Genomic DNA, 15784 nt, shown 5'->3' with positions numbered 1-15784 from the left:
AACACATGATCCCAGACTCATGTCCCTGGGGAGCAGGCACTGTATCTTAGCCACCAAGACATAGGCAGGTACCCAGAGGCTGTCAGAACCCTGCAGGCCACAGACCTCAAAAAAAACAAATGAGTTGGGCCTGGTGGCACAGGCCTGCAATCCCAGCAGGGGAGGCCAACCCGGCCTACAAAGTGAGACTGTCTCAAAGCAACAAAACACAAATGCCAGTGGGTCCTTTCGTTTTGTAATTAAGAAAAAAGGAAAATAAATCAATAAATGGTGTCTTCATTTATCACGGGAGGGTGTTCATTTCCCAGGGACCGGAGGCCACTGAGGCTGGGAGGGTCTCCTGTTTTCTAGCTGTACCAGGAGGGCTCTGAGGAGATGTTGGAGAGGCAGCTGGAGGACAAGCCTTCCTAAAGCTGTATTTTTAGGATTTCTGGAACATTCCCTGAGTAAGAAGGCATGTAAAGTATTTGCAAACATTCAGAAAGGGGAAAAAATAACATTTTCCGATTTCCTTTCTGGGCATTTCTCAAACCAGTGGCAAAGGTTCTAGAAAATTTGAAAACATGCCATGCCAATTCCCTGATAAGCCCTTCTGTTCAGGTCCTTTAGACTCACCAACACTACCTCCTTGTCACCCCCCATGTCACCCCCACCCCAGTCCCATTGAGGAAGAACCAGCAGAGGGCAAGCAAGCTGCAGTGGCACCGAACAGACCAGTCTCAGAGTCAGAGCGCACCCCATACAGCACTTCCACGTGGGGATCCTGACTTCAGGGTGCCACAAGAAAAATATTGTGAGGGTGCTTTCCCTCTGTTATGTACAGAACACCCTGCATGGGGGATTCTGACTTCTTACTTTTTCCAGTTAAGTTCAGGGAAAGGACAAAATGAATTCTTCATCTCATCAAAGATGGCAGAGGGATTTTTATTTCAGCATCAAAGAGTCTCATAAAAAAAAAAGAAGAAAATATAACTTTCTGAAAAGCCCAGGGGCTCTGCCCTTGTTTTGTTTTTTCTTGCTTGTCCAGAAACAGAGTGAATCCACCTGTGCTGGGACAGCTGATCCGAGCTCCAGCTCAGAAGTCCAGGTTGCCCCTTCTAACCTGCTCTCCTCACCCCTAAACCCTCCACCCATTCTCTCTCCTCTTCCAGAGCCCCACCAGGCACAAGCACAGCAGATAAGCCACAAAGGCGGTGGATAAGGGGATAGGAGGACGTGGCACTCACCCACAGGTGAAACAGAAGCTTCAGCAGGCTGGGGCAGTAGTAATACTCCATCGCCATCTCCGGTTATGCCACTCCGAGGGTGAGGGTGCGTGTCCACCTTTTCCCTGGAGGGGGCCCCTAGGAGGGGGCCCTAGGCCCTGCTCCTCCTCACGCCGCCCACAGAGTCAAGTTCAAGGGGGCATGAATCATTCAGAGGCTGGGCTGGCAGCCAGGCCATGGCCACACAGCCCTGTGAGCAGCTACCACCATCTCTCCAGCGAGCCCCGCCTGGCCCTAGCGCCTCCAAAGCTGGCCCAGCAGGGTGGGGCAGAAAGTTCCTCCTGACACTGCCTAGCTGGGCCCCGGGAGCCCAGAGGGAATTGGGGCTGTGAGGGGACCCACTGTGTGGTTTAAAAGAGAGTGCTTTCTTCTGCCTGCGGTTGGCTGCACTGCTAGGCAAGTGTGGGTGTGTGTGGATAAGAACACGCCTGTGCTGACAAATGTGTGTGCATGCATGTGTGTGTGTCTGTGTGTTCTGTGTCTGTCCATCTGTGTATTTCTGTGTACCTCTGTGTGTCTGTATCTCTGTGTATGTGTCTATGTGTCTGTGTATATATGTATTTCTGCCTGTCGTGTGTGTGTGTGTGTGTATGTGTGTGTGTGTGTGTGTGTGTTTATGTCGATCTGTGTGTCTGTGTGTGTCTGTGTCTGTTTCTCTGTGTCTGTGTCTCTGTGTGTGTCTGTATCTGTGTGTCTATTTGTGTGTGATTCCTCTTCCACAGACCTTACAGAGTGGGAAGTAACTCAGCTGCAGACTCCACAGGCTCTGGGGCTCCTGACACCTCTCCGTTCCTTCCGACAAGTGCTGAGCCTTCCTGCAGCTCCAGTGAGGGGGCCGTTACCTCCATTTACACAGAGGGAAACTGAGGCCTAATGAAAGCTAAGACTGACCAAGATCATACTAGGCGTTGATAACTGCGGTGCAGATAGAACCCTGGCCTCCTAGGCACAGGTCCTAGGCTCTGTCCACACTGCCTGGGCAGCATGGAGAAGGTACTGAAGAAGGGAAGGGCTTTCTGGCCTCCAGAGCCACCATCTGTGGCTGGACAAGGGAGAGAGGGCACAATTTCCAGTTTCCAAAGATTACGAACACAAAGAATGGTAGGGCTAGGGGTGACTGAAGGCAACCTCTCCTGGACGCTTCCAGCAAAAGGGCTTGTTTAACAAGTCTCCGTGCCTCAGTTTCCCCTTCTGTAAAATGAAATGAGTCATCTCCACAGTTCAGGGGTTGAGGGTCTAATGAGGTAGACAGAGAACAAAACACCCAGTTTGTTCTCACAGTAACAACATAAGGGCTGTGTGAGCAGCTTCCTGAGGAAGCTGAGGCTCAGAGTGAGGGAGGCACAGGCAACATTTATTGAGCGAGTCCAGATTCAAACCCAGGTCTGACGATTCCCCAAGCCTGCTCACTATGGCTTTCTAGATAATGGCACACCGCAGGCACTCAGTACGGGAGTGCCCTGCTTCTGGGCAGGACCAGGTCCCTCCTGATCCTGATCTGAGAGCAGAGTGAGGTGGGGGAGGGACATTCAGGTACTTGACAGAAGCGACAAGACTGGAGCTGGACACCACCAAGGACACGCGGGGTTCCACCCCTGCTGTGTGCTTCAGTCCCACAAGCCAACACAAGGTTCAAAGCAGCAAACATGAAACCAACCTGAACTTGGGGCTGAGGAAACCACAGGGTGAACTTCAAAGCTCCTGGAAAGGGGGCCTGAGGGTCATCCATTCCCAGGGCCCCACAGGCAGCAGGGCTCAGCGTCCCACTGCCTGACCACAGTCAGTCCAGAGGTGGTCCCAGTAGGTGGCAGCCCCAGACACTAGCAGTGAGGTTGAAGGCCAACCCCTACTCTCTGACTGACAGAATAGTGGAAGGCTGGGTCCTGCGCAACCAACAAATGAATGAATGAATGAATGAATGAATGAATGAATGAATGAATGACAGAAGAGAGTAAGGCCAGGCCCTGCTCCCTGCCTGGCTGGCTGACAAAACAATCAGAGCCCAGACCATGTTTCCCGACTGACAGAGCAGTCAATACCAGGTCCTGCTGACTGACAGAACTGTCAGAGGCCTGACCTTGCTTCTTGACTGACTGGTGGAACAGTCAAAGCTAGCCCCTATCCTTGACTGACTGGCTGACGGACAGGACAGTGGCTGGCCGGGCCCTCCTACCTGACTGACAGTACAACTGAAAGGTGGTACAGCTGGAGGTGCAGCCAGAGCCATGGTCCTGTTGACTGAGGGTCAGACCAGCTGCCTGGCTAAATAGCTGAGGCCTGAGTCCTGACTCACTGACAGATCATGGAAGAATCTGGAAGTCTGGCCCTGTTAACAGGGGAGGGAGAAGAGCAGGCACTGTTAGCTTGCCATACTGAAGGACTGTGTGGAAGTCAGCAGGCAGGTCCTATCTCGTACTAAATCGGCCTGGCTGGTGGTCACGGTGGGTTGAAGGCTGCTGAACAGAACTGTTCACTCCCCTACTTACCCCGGAAGGAAAGACGCAAAAATGATGACCAGAGGGGTAAAACAGAGAGGGGGGGAGATGGAGGGGGAGGTCAGGGAATGGAGGGAGGGGGATGGAAGAGTAGGGACGGCAAGAGGCGAGGTGAGGAAACCAGGGTGTGACAGGAACAGGGGGAGAAACAGAAAGAGCTGGAAGGATGGGCAGAAAAGACATGAACAACCAAACAGATGGCCTGCAAGGCAGCCAGGGACAAAGAGAACAGGGCCCAGCTGGGAGCTCACTACAGACAGGTGGCCTAGGGGCGTAGCACCGATGATAGTTAAGGGCAGGGAGGCCAAAATCAAAGGGAAAATTTCTGCAAGTCCATCGTGTGGCAGAATCCATCCAAGACAGCAGAGGCATGTGGGGTTCCAGCCCAGAGATGTCCTGAGATGCAGCCGCCCAACCCCCTGCCTCACCCCACTACCCTGGCCAGCCAGGACTCTACCCCAGGCACCCAGGCCATGTTCAGAGGTGGGAGCTCACAGGGTGAAGAGGAGTCCACACTTCCCATTCCCGTGGAACTCTCCAGGGAACTACCCACAAGTGCAGGTGTGACAAGGCTACCTCACGCATGTGTCTTAGACATACTCTGTGGTTTCCCACCTTTCCTGGGAGAAAACCCAGCTGCACCTTCCCACCCAATGCCCTGTCTACCTCTACCACTAAACCTCACCTGGGAGCCAGGCACTCTCCCTGCTGTGGGTTGAATGGTGACCTCCCTCCCCCAACAGGTCCCAAACTGGAATCTGGACCCATGACTGTATTTGGAAGCAAGTCTTACATTAAGGAATTTGCATGAGATGGTTCTGGATCTGTCAATAGTTTCAATGTCTGTCTTACTCCAAAATTCATCTCCACAGCAACCTCAGAAAGTGATGGGCTTCAAGGGGATCACCTCGTAGATTGGATGAAAAGGCATCAGAGTTCAATTTTTCTGTCCCTCCCCCTTTCCTCTGTCATATGAAGACACCAGAGGCACCATTCAAGAGAAACAAGTCCTCGCCAGATGTGGAACTTTCCAGCACCTTAGCCTTGGGGTCTGGCCTCCAGAAAGAAATGCCTGTAGTTTATCAATCCCCGAGTCTCGGGTGTTTTGCTGTGGTCACCCTAAGGGACGAAGGCACCAGGGACATACATTCAGTGGCAAGATGCAAACCCAGAGAAGGAAGCCAGGCAAAAGCAGGTAGAGACTAGGGGGTGATGCGACCACAAGCCAAGAAGTGCCTGTGGCCACCAGGAACTGACAGAGGATAGCAAGGTCTCTTCCCAATAGTGTTTGAAAGGAGCTCAGCCTAGATTTCAGACTCTGGCCTCCTGAGCTGTGAGAAGACACCCCTTTATTGTTTGAATTACCACATGTAGGGTGACCCTTAGGACCCCAGTTACAAATGTACCTCTTCACCTGGTACATGTCCATCTGACAGGCTCCCCCATACCCCAGGTCTAAACAGGACCTCAATGTCCTCCCCTGATGTCTACAGCCCAGGCTCAAGGCAGGTCCAAGCCACAGGGCCCCAGGCTCCTCCTGGAAACAATCCACCATCCCTCCCTGCAGGTTACCTACTCTGAAGGACCCTCTCTGTGTGCCATACTTCTGGTCACAGTAAGTCTTGGGGCAGTGTTTAAACATCACACCTTCAGTCCTTAGCAAACTGCAGGTGCAAAGACTCTGGCTCAGCCCCCCCGCCCCCCAGGTCAGCCGGTAGCAAACACCTGAGATTGATGTCAGGGCTCACAAGGGCCCACAAAGGTCACCTTTGCATTCTACATGCTTGTCTTTGGGTGCTCTTTTCAGAGAGGCACAGACTTGAGTTTGTGACCTGGATCATGATGAGCCCACATTCCTTTGGGACAGGGAGGGATTGGCTGGGCTATATGCCTCCTGCTCCCTACAGCCCAAGTGTCAGAATGTGGACACAGGTCACTCACACACATATCACTCTCCCTGTGGCCCTACTGAGTACTGGTCCCTATTGTGTGCAGAGCCCTACATTAGAAGTCAGCCCAAGATGGCCCCTACTTCAGGTCAAAGCTGTGGTACCTCCAAAATACATCTAAGTCAGCAATACCATTTCCACACCCACCAGGCCTTGACTATGGGTCCACACTCACATCCTGCCCCATACACGCTCCTTTTAGAAATAACATAAAAACAGATCTTCCCCCCAGAAAGCATACTCTGCAGAAGAGAGGCACCCTCGTGAAAATAAATGTGGCCAGTGCTGAGGGCTGTAGACCAATAGCCTCACCCCAGTGGCAGCTCTGACATTAGGATCAAGAATCAGAAACCGACCAAGAGCGTTAAGGGAGTACAGGGCAGAGTGGTACTTAAACCAGTTACTGAGTTTCTTCAACAGAGACTAAATGGCCGGAAAGGATTGATTTCCCAGGCTGAAAACAAAGGACAAAGGTTCTAAGTGGACAGGTTTTCATATATATATATATTCGCTAATAACTCATGCTACGAGATGTCTCAGCAGGTAAAGGTGCTTGCCACCAATTCTCACAAGGCGAGTTCTGTTCCTGGGGGCCCACATGGTGGAAGAAGAGAGCCGACCCCCAGAAGTTATCCTCTGACTGTCATGTGTATACACTCACAAACAAATGTAAAAGAAAGTTAACCTAGTGTTGGAACCAGAACGCCTCCACCCTGCCCTCTGGTGGTCATTTCTGATCACTGCATGAGAAAAGGGGTTTACTGCTCAACTGGTTGAAGGGAAACAGAACTCACAGCCCGAAGCCCGAAAGCCCCCCCAACCCCGAGTGCCCAAATAACTGACTACTAGTTACACAGGGGTGTGGAGCCCCCTCCAAACAGGTCTGAGCCCCAGTTGAAGCACATATAAGCCCCTGGTCTGAGCCCAGCTCACATCACCTCACTTTACCTGCTGGAGACCTGTGACAAGAACACAGGAAAGTGGCCTGTGTAAGGCAAGCCTTCTGTCCCTGCATGCTAACCCAAGGCAGTGGGGGGTGTCTGACACCCAGCTCATCTTGGGTGTCTAAATTTTTTAAATACATTTTTTTCTCCAACATCCACCATTGGTCAGACTTCATCTGAGACCATCCGGTTAGCTTGAAAATAGACACCCCAGCGTCTGGCACAAGCCAGGACTGAACCGCAGCGGGGGCACACTCTCTCTGTCCCCACTAAATTCCTGTCCCTGGTGGGCTTAGCCTCTGGGGTGGCTCCTGATACAAAGTCCTAAGGGACAGGGGCTGCAAAGCTAGGATTCAGGAAGCCCAAGGTGGCCAGGGTACCCAAGGGAGGCCCAGGCATTAGGACTCCCCACAGAGTGGTGATGAGCTGGGCTGTCTTCAAGACTCTGCCCACCTGCCCACCACATTTTCCATCCCCAGCCCTCCTGCTCTCCACAGCAAGCAGGTGCTGGGAGCTCAGGGGTCCCCACCCAGGGATTCCACTGCAGCAACACATGCTGGTCAGCCTCCCGGCCCTGGTCAAGCTGCCCTTCTGCAGTTACCCTTCCTGTCCCCACCTGGTGACTCCAACTTGCCCATCAAGACCCATCAGAGGAACTGGAGAGATGGCTGAGCAGTTAAGTGCACAGACTGCTCTTCTAGGGGACCTGGGTTCAGTTCCTGCCACCCACATGATGGCTAACAACCATCTGAAACTCCAATTCCAGGGGATCCAATGCCCTCTTCTGGCCTTTGTAGGTACTGCATACTCATGGTATACTTAGACACATATAGGCAAAACACTCATACACATAAAATAAAAATAAAATTTTAACAATCATGAAAGACCCAACAAGAGTCAACGGCCTTCTGGCTCCAACACAGCCAACCATTGGAAGGACCCATCAGACAGCGCGCCTCCATCACCTGAGCGATCTGTCCCTACGTGGCTGCTGATTCATGCATTCTGGAATTGGTTCATTCACCATTATGTACGGGGCATCAGCTCTGGGGCCTTGCAGGCATGTTATTCTGGTCTAAGGGGAGAAGGAGACAGCTGACAGACAGGAAATCCAGAAGCAAATAAGTGTGGATCAGAGCAAGGGTTGTGAAGAAACAAAAGCCACAACTGGCCTTGCAGCTTGAATGTGAAATGTCATGAGATTCAATACTTGGTCCCCAGCAATGGTGCTGTTTGGGGGGATCGCAGAACCTTTGAGATGTGGGCTTAGCTGGACCAGCCTTGAAGTTTATGCTGGCCTCTCGTTTGGGTCTAGTTCTGCTTCCTGTCTACAGCTGTGTTGTGAAGAACACCAGCCGCTGTCATCCACAGCTGTGGATGGACCCACTCTGACCTCTAAGCCTTTCCCACCAGGATGGAATTGCTCACAAAGTGTCAGTCAAGTTTTCCTCCCTACAGTTGTTTCCACCAGGTATTTTGATCACAGTAATGAGAAAAGCAGCTATTAATAATATAAATGGCCTGATAAAAAAATGGTAATGTGCTGATAAGACCCCTAAGGTAGAAATCACATACCTGTCCATCAATCCACAAACTGTTGAATAAGTAGAATGGTTATTGTTAAGGTTCAGATAGCCCCGCCCCCTCACCAACAGGATCCCAAGGACTTCTCATGCTTCTGAGAAAAGGGAACCTAGCTGATAAGCACCCTGGTCTTTGAAGTCAAGAGAAGCAGACTTTTCTCCACTGTTTGGCCAACACAGCAGGCTTCCCCTTTGATCTCTAAAGAGGACAGGTTTTAACAGTCCTGCTCTCCCACTCCCCCCCCCAACTTTAAAAAAAAAATATATCTTTTAAAAAGACCCCAGCTCAAGACCCAGGCAGACATTTTCCCTGCCCGTTAGGGAATCTGTCCCATGTGTTCCTTTGCTAATAAACCCTATTTTGATGGAGTTTTGGCTGTGCCTCGGTGCCTCATCATCCATTCGCTCATTCTCCGCCAACTTTTTACCTATCAGTTATATGACAGAATATTACTCAGCCACAAAAAAGAAACAACATCCTGATTCATGACAGCACATTGATGAAAACATTTTAAGTGAGAGAAGCTGGTCCCCAAAGGCTCCATGCTGTGTCACTCTATTTATATGACTTTGAGGACTAGGCAGGAGTGTCCAGAAGGCAAGAAGACTCGTGGTTGTCAGGGTTAAGGGAAGAGGGAGTGAGGGGTGATATGGTGGGCATGGGGATTTTGCAGGGAGATGGAAATTTCTAAACTCCATCATGGTGATGGCTTCCATAAACACTAAAAACTGCTGAATTTTATATGGGCAAACGCTACAGTTATTTTATAAAGTGATAACCAGGTATGGGGGTGCAGGCCTGCAATCTCAGCTACTCAGGATGCTGAGGCAGGAGGGTTGGAAGTTCAAGGCCAGCCTGGGCCTCAGAGTGAGTTGAAGGCTAGCCCAGGCATCTCAGTAAGACCCTGCCTCACACTAAAAAGTAGGGCTGGGAGACGACTGTGGGTAAAACACATGCTGTGCATGAAGACCTGAGCCTGGATCCCCAGCATCCATGTGGATGGGAATGTCTGGAGCCCTAGCACGCAGGGGTAGGAGGTAGTGGGGTACAGAGACAAGGGGATTCCTGGAGTTTGTTGGCCAATCAATTTAGCCAATCAGTGAGCTCAAGGTTTAGGGAAGAGATCCTATCTCAAAAACTAAGAAATAAGCTGGGCATGGTGGCACATGCCTTTAGTACCAGTACTTGGAAGACAAAGACAGGAGGATCTCTGTGAGATTGAGGCTAGCCTGGTCTACATAGCTAATACTAGGCCAGCTGGGGCTACAAGGAGACCCTGTCTCAAAAACACAAAAATAAAATAAAAACTAAGAAATAAAGTGGAGAGCAATAGAAGAAAACACCTAATGTTGACCCCTGGCCTCTGCACATGTGCATGCATGCACAAACACACACACACACACACACACACACACACACACATACACACACAGACAGATAAAACAAAAAAGTATTTTGGAAGCTGGAGAACTGGCTCAGCAGTTAAGAGCATTGACTGCTCTTGCAGAGGACCCAGGTTCAATTCCCAGCACCCACATGGCAGTTAACAACTCCCCCTAACTCCAATTCCAGGGGAATCAGACTCCCTCTCCTGACCTCCTCCGGCTTTGCACAACACCAGCACACTTACATACATGCAGGTAATACACTCATACACATAATAAAAATAACAAATTGTTTTAAAAAAAAATAAAGAAGTATTTAGAAGGTTAAAGGTGTCACTCCATGAAAGAGTGCATGTCTGTATGCATGAGACTTTGGCTTCCATCCCAGAGACCACCCACAAAAAAACATTGAGCAAACCTAAAGGAAAATATTAACTAAATAATGTCCATGAGCCTCACAGAGCTGAAAACTTTCACAATGTGCAAGATGCTACATGCGTTCATATCATATCCTAGCTCCACCCCTTCTGAGTTGAGCAAAAGGGTGAGTGACATCAGCCCTCTGGGCCCCTGCCTTGTTATGTGGGGAACAGGATCAGACAGTATGAGACAGAGTTGCACAGGCCTGGCATAGTTAAAAAGGATGAGAAACAGTCATGGGGGGAGGGACCTGATAGATAAGGGACACTTGACTTCTATGGAGGGTATAATGTACTAAATATTTATGCCCCCCCCATTCATATGTTGAAATCCTGTCCCTCAAGTGATGATATATATGGGTGGTTAGTCATAAGGGTGGGGCCCTCATGACAGAATTTGTGCCTTTATAAAAAGGAGCTCACAACCACCTGTAACTCTAACTCCAAGGGATCCTATGCACTCTTCTCTGGGCACTGTACACACACACACACACACACACACACACACACACACAATTTAAAAAATGAGAAATAGGGACTGGAGAGATGGCTCAGCGGTTGAGAGCACTAGCTGCTCTTGCAGAGGACCTAGGTTCAGTTCCCAGCACCCACATGGAGGCTAACAGTCCTCCATAACTCTATTTCCAGGGGGCCTGACGCCCACTTCTGTCCTCTGTGGGCACTGCATGCACAGGTACACTTATATACATGCAAGCAAACACTCATATACATAAATTTTTTAATTAAAAAGAAATTTGCTTTAACCTTTAAAAAAAATGAGATGTAGGAAGCGTAGTTTCTTGGATTATTTAAGACAGAGCACCTGCCTTGGTCACCTTTTCTCTAACCTCTCATGTGTAAAGTGCCTGGAAGTTTCTGAACATGCTAGACGGGTGGCGTTAATGACCCTGTGGCATCCATCCTGTCTCCCACATCTCCTTGCTCCCTCCCACTCACCATCAGGTCCACATTGTTTGACTAAGTTTCCAGAAAAGATGCTGGCGGCCCATGCTGGGCATGTGATGTCACCAGCTGGGTCTGGATGTGAAAGGCATCCACCTCCTCCCAGCGTGGCCTCCATACCTGCAATCCCATGCCTGTCCAACAGGGGGAGCACCCCACCACAGCCAAAGCATAGCGAGCGGCTTGCCAAGCAGGGCAGGTGCACATGGACTCCAGCAGGGAGGTGTGCACTAGCTAGGCTCTGGGTTCCAGAGAGTTCCAGGAGCATCTGGTACTGCTGAATCCTGAGACTAGCTCCCAGGATACTGTTCTTCCCTTCAGGATTCGTGCTCCCAAGAGAACCCCTTGGTCTCTCTGCTGCAAGGGAGAAGCCCACAGTACTGGGATCATCGGGTGTGCTGTTTTTATACTAGGGGTGTCCTTGTGGAAGCCACCCACTTCTGTGTGCCTCTAAACTTGGCATCTCCTGGCACCTCAGGATAGAGTAGGTTACTTAGGAAAAATGTGCCAGAATTGGGGGCTGCGTGGGTAACACAGGGCACTGGGTCCCAGTTTCTTCACCTACAACATGGGGAGAGTGAAGGGTTGGAAAGGATACAAGGGGGTGGCTAGAGGGTGCTTAGGTCACACAGAAGCTCAGCACCCAATGTCTCATAAGGGCAGTCACAGCAAGTACCCAGAAAGTGCCTACTAAGTGCTAGGTACTGTTCGTGGGGTTTTACACACATCAACTCATGGACTGCCTAGCACTTCTAGGGAACATACACTATTATCCCTGCTTTACAGATGGAGAAATGGAGGCACACAGATGTTAAGCCACTCCAGGCCCCCAGCAGATAAGCAGGAAGGTTGCTTCTGTCTATATGCAAAGGGCATGTCAGATTTTTAAATTACTGGGCCAACTAGAAGGCTCGGTGAGTAAAGACACCTGCTGCACAAATGTGAGGACCTGAGTTCAATCCCTGGAACCCACTGTAGAACTCGAGAACTCACTCCAAGTTGTCCTCTGACCTCCGTGCACACACTGTGGCACGTGTGAGCTTGCACTCACACACAATATTAATAAATAAATTTAATCAAAACCGTTGTGCTTTGATGCAACTGTCAAGAGAGGAAGAAACAAGCCCCAAATGAAAGAAAATAATGGTGTGCCATGTACCTGGAGATTCATGATCGGAATAAATACATTTTCATAACTCAACAATGAAGTAAGTAATTAAGACGTTTTTGTAGATTTGTTGTTGTTGTTGTTGTTGTTGTTGTTGCCTGGAACTCACTATGTAGACCAGGCTGGCCTTGATCTCACAGAGATCTTCCTGTCCCTAACTCCCAAGTGCTGGGATGAAAGGTGTGTGACCACCACACCCAGCAATTAAGACTTCTAAAAGGGCAAAGAGCAAGATGGCTCAGCAGGCAAAGGTGCTTGCTGCCAAGGCTGGCAACCTGAGTTCAAGCCCTGCGACCCCTACAGTAGGAGAGAATACCAACTCCCACAAGTTGTCCTCTGACTGCCATACACATTCTCTGTGGCACAGGCCACAACCCCTCCATATAATAAATAACAAATGAATGTAAAAAATAATCGAGAGAGCTAGAGAGATGGCTCAGCAGTCAAAAGCACTTCCTGCTCTTGCAGAAGACCTGAATTAGGTTCCCAGCACCCACATGGCATCTCACAACCACCTATAACTCCAGTTCCTGGGGATCTGATACCCCCTTCTGCCCTCCATAGGCACTGCTCACACATGGTGCACTTTTATACATGCAGGCAAAACAGACATACACATAGAATTAAAATAAAATCTTTGAAAAAAATAAAGACCATTCTTGGAAAAAAACAAAAATAAAAAGGCAAGGATGTGAGCGGACACTGCACTGCTTCAAGGAGGACAGACACTGAGGGCAAAAAGCCAGTCAAAAGCTTCGAGATGAAGGAAATGAAAAGGAGAGCCACCGGGAGCGTCTCACCCATTCTGAGGTCTGTTATTAGAAACAAACAAAACCCAGCAAAGCTACGGAGCCACATGATCATCAAACACTGGGGTGTACATTGTCAGTGATGCGGCCACTGTGGGAAGCAGCTTATGGCTCCTGAACAGGTCAAACTTGGGCTGGGCATGGTGGCATACACCTTTGATCCCAACAGTAAGGAGGAAGAGGCAAGAGGGTCTCTGTAAGATTGAGGCCAGACTGGTCTGCATGGCAAATGTGAGACCAGCAGGGGCTACAGGGAGACTCTGTCTCAAACAAACAAACAAACAAACAAACAAAGCCAAGGAGCTAGAGAGATGGTGCAGTTGGCAAAGTGATGTAGAGTTGGTTGGGTGCATGGAGAGATGGTCAGGACCATGGATGAACAAAGAATACTCCCATAGGGGCTGGAAAGAAGGTGTAGCAGTTAGGATCACTGACTGCTCTTACAAAGGACCCATGGTCAGTTCCCAGCACCCACATGGTGGCTCACAACCACCTGTAACTCCAGTTCCCAGGGATCTAATGCTCTCTTCTGGCCTCCTTGGGCACCAGGAATGCAGGTGGTACACATACATACATGCAGGCACTCACACATATACATAAAACAAAATAAACCTTTTTAAAAATCCCCCAATACAAAACTCTCTGACACAACTGGGCATTTGTGTTTCAGTTCTGGTAGACAAATATTTTCAGTATGACTTGCTTAATTCAGTATGACAAGCTTATCTCTTGCTTTCCACCCAGCAGTGAAAAAGAGAGTATGCAATTAACACACGGAAATAGCTTGATGCCAGAGGGCACTGACCTCCTAAGAGCCTAGGGCACACCCAGTCCCCTGCCACCACTGACCTTCAGCCTCACGCTCCTATGCCCAGTACATCACCCCGGCTTGCCCAGGCACAGTTTACCATCAGTTCCCTCACTGCTTGCCCCTCCACCCCAGCCTGCCCTTGCCTGAGCCCTGTGCTCCAGCAGACTGGGACCATGAGGTTGACCAGACCCCCAGGCATCCCCTACCCCTGTATTATGGACTGTAGAAGGCCAAGAGGGCATCGCTGCGTCTCAAAGTCACACAGGCCTGGTACACAGTAGGCCCCAGAGGGAATGAACTTATGCCTACACAAGCAGGGAAGTGCTGACCTGCGTGTGGGTCCACAGGGAGTGGACCTTTGGGCTTCCCAGAGGTCCACCCCTCACAGAGACACCCAGAGCTGCGGAGTTTGTGACTTCACAGGAGGGGCTGTTGGGGGGCTGTGCCCAGGTCAGGGTCCACAGTGATTCATGCTCTATGATCCCCAAGATCATAAACGGTGCAGACTAAAGCCATGGGGAGGAGGGTGCCCACCCATGGGGAGAAGGAAGGGCAGGCTGGGCACTCAGGTTGGCCACTGGGATCAAAGTCCTGAAAAAAACCCTAAGTGGACTTGGGGCAAGATTGGCCAAGGACTAGGAGAGGCTGAATTCCAGCTCTAGCTCTGCCTCCCACTGTCCCATCCCTGGGCCTCAGTTTCCTTAACTGCAGAAAAACTCCCAAGAGCAAAACACCCCCTTTTCCAGCAAGAGAATGTGACAGCATGGGATGGCAGATATACATTACAGCAGTAAGCACATAAGAACTCTCAGAGGGCTGGTGCTGAGGTCCACAGCACCTGCCTCCCTCTGCATGCCAGGGCAGCTGGTGGGCAGTCTCCAGAAGGCCAGGGCCCAGACTCCACCAGAACTTGGAAGAGGGACTTGGGCCTGGCTCCCCATCTGTGAACTGGGGTCATCACCATATCTACCTAAGCTCCATACAAGCGTGGCACACATTAGGCATTATTACCCGTGTTGTCCTTCAGGTGCTCCAAGTGCGCAACTCACTTGCTCAGGCCTCTAGGTTAGGCAGGGCCAGGCCCATGACTGTCAGGAGAAATACCCAGGCACCTGCCCTAGAGGTCCCAGGCAGGCTTAGAGGGCAACAGGCTTAGAGGGTAACAGCCAGAACAGCCAACAATCAAGCCCAGCTGAGCAATTATTAAGTTCTCAGCCCGGGCTGCTTCCTAGGACTTGGGCATCTCCTTCTGGAAGCAGCTAGGGCATCATGCTCCTGCTGCAGGAATCAGAGAAGGGAGATGGTGAGGGAGGAGGCAGAGGGCTGACAGGCAGTCCAGCACAGTCCTGGAACAGGAAGGGCCCAGGGCCCAGGCAACACATGGGCATCTGTTCCACCTCTCCTTGATACTGTGTGGCCTAAGATAGGTGGCTAAGCCCCCGAGTCTTGCTTTTCTCCTTTGCAAATGGGATTTGTACACTCAGAGGGGGCTGGTGTGAAGATGGACAAAGCCTGAGACACAGGCCCAAAAAACAGAGGTGGGGGCTGGGATATAGCTCAGTTGGTACAGTGTTTGCCTAGTGTCCACTAGGCCCTAACATTAACAGGGTGTGGTGGCTCACGCCTGTAATTACAGCACTCAGGATATAGAGAGGAACAGAAATTCAAGGTCATCCTCAGCTACATAGAGAGTTTGAAGCCTAAGCTACATGAGACCGCCCCCAAACACACACACACACACAAATGGAGATGAACTTCAGCCCAAGTTAGAAATCCACAGCATAGTCATTTGGTGAACGAGGACAGACTAACAATGACAACATTTATCAGAGCCCCGTCACCTCACAAGGTGCTGGCACTGATTTGACCAACTCTTGGGCCTCAACTGAAGTGTCATCTGACCAAGCCAGGTCCTCTCTGTGGGACTCAGTTTCCCCATTTATCTAGAGTTAATAGATGGAAAGAGGAAGGGAAGCAGAGGGGGAGGAGGGG

At 50.4% G+C, this 15784-nt stretch overlaps 1 protein-coding gene across 3 annotated transcripts in view; it reads right to left on the bottom strand.

Moving 5' to 3' along the window:
- The window catches only part of Kiaa1671 (KIAA1671 ortholog), a 178771-nt gene that overhangs the window by 96267 nt on the left and 66720 nt on the right, over positions 1-15784 (bottom strand). Inside the window, exon 1 of one of the 3 annotated variants that reach the window (XM_029554024.1) lies at positions 1227-1476. The exons of the other annotated variants lie outside the window; for them this stretch is intronic. Coding sequence (XP_029409884.1) covers positions 1227-1283 — 57 coding nt within the window. The 5' untranslated portion in view covers positions 1284-1476. Of the gene's footprint in view, positions 1-1226; positions 1477-15784 lie in introns of those variants that run through there. 3 annotated transcript variants of the gene reach the window in all.

This window comes from Nannospalax galili, unplaced genomic scaffold (assembly GCF_000622305.1).
Source record: "Nannospalax galili isolate Female #2095 unplaced genomic scaffold, S.galili_v1.0 scaffold103, whole genome shotgun sequence".
Classification (NCBI taxonomy): Eukaryota; Metazoa; Chordata; class Mammalia; order Rodentia; family Spalacidae; genus Nannospalax; species Nannospalax galili.
This window is presented reverse-complemented; position numbering and strand designations above follow the sequence as displayed.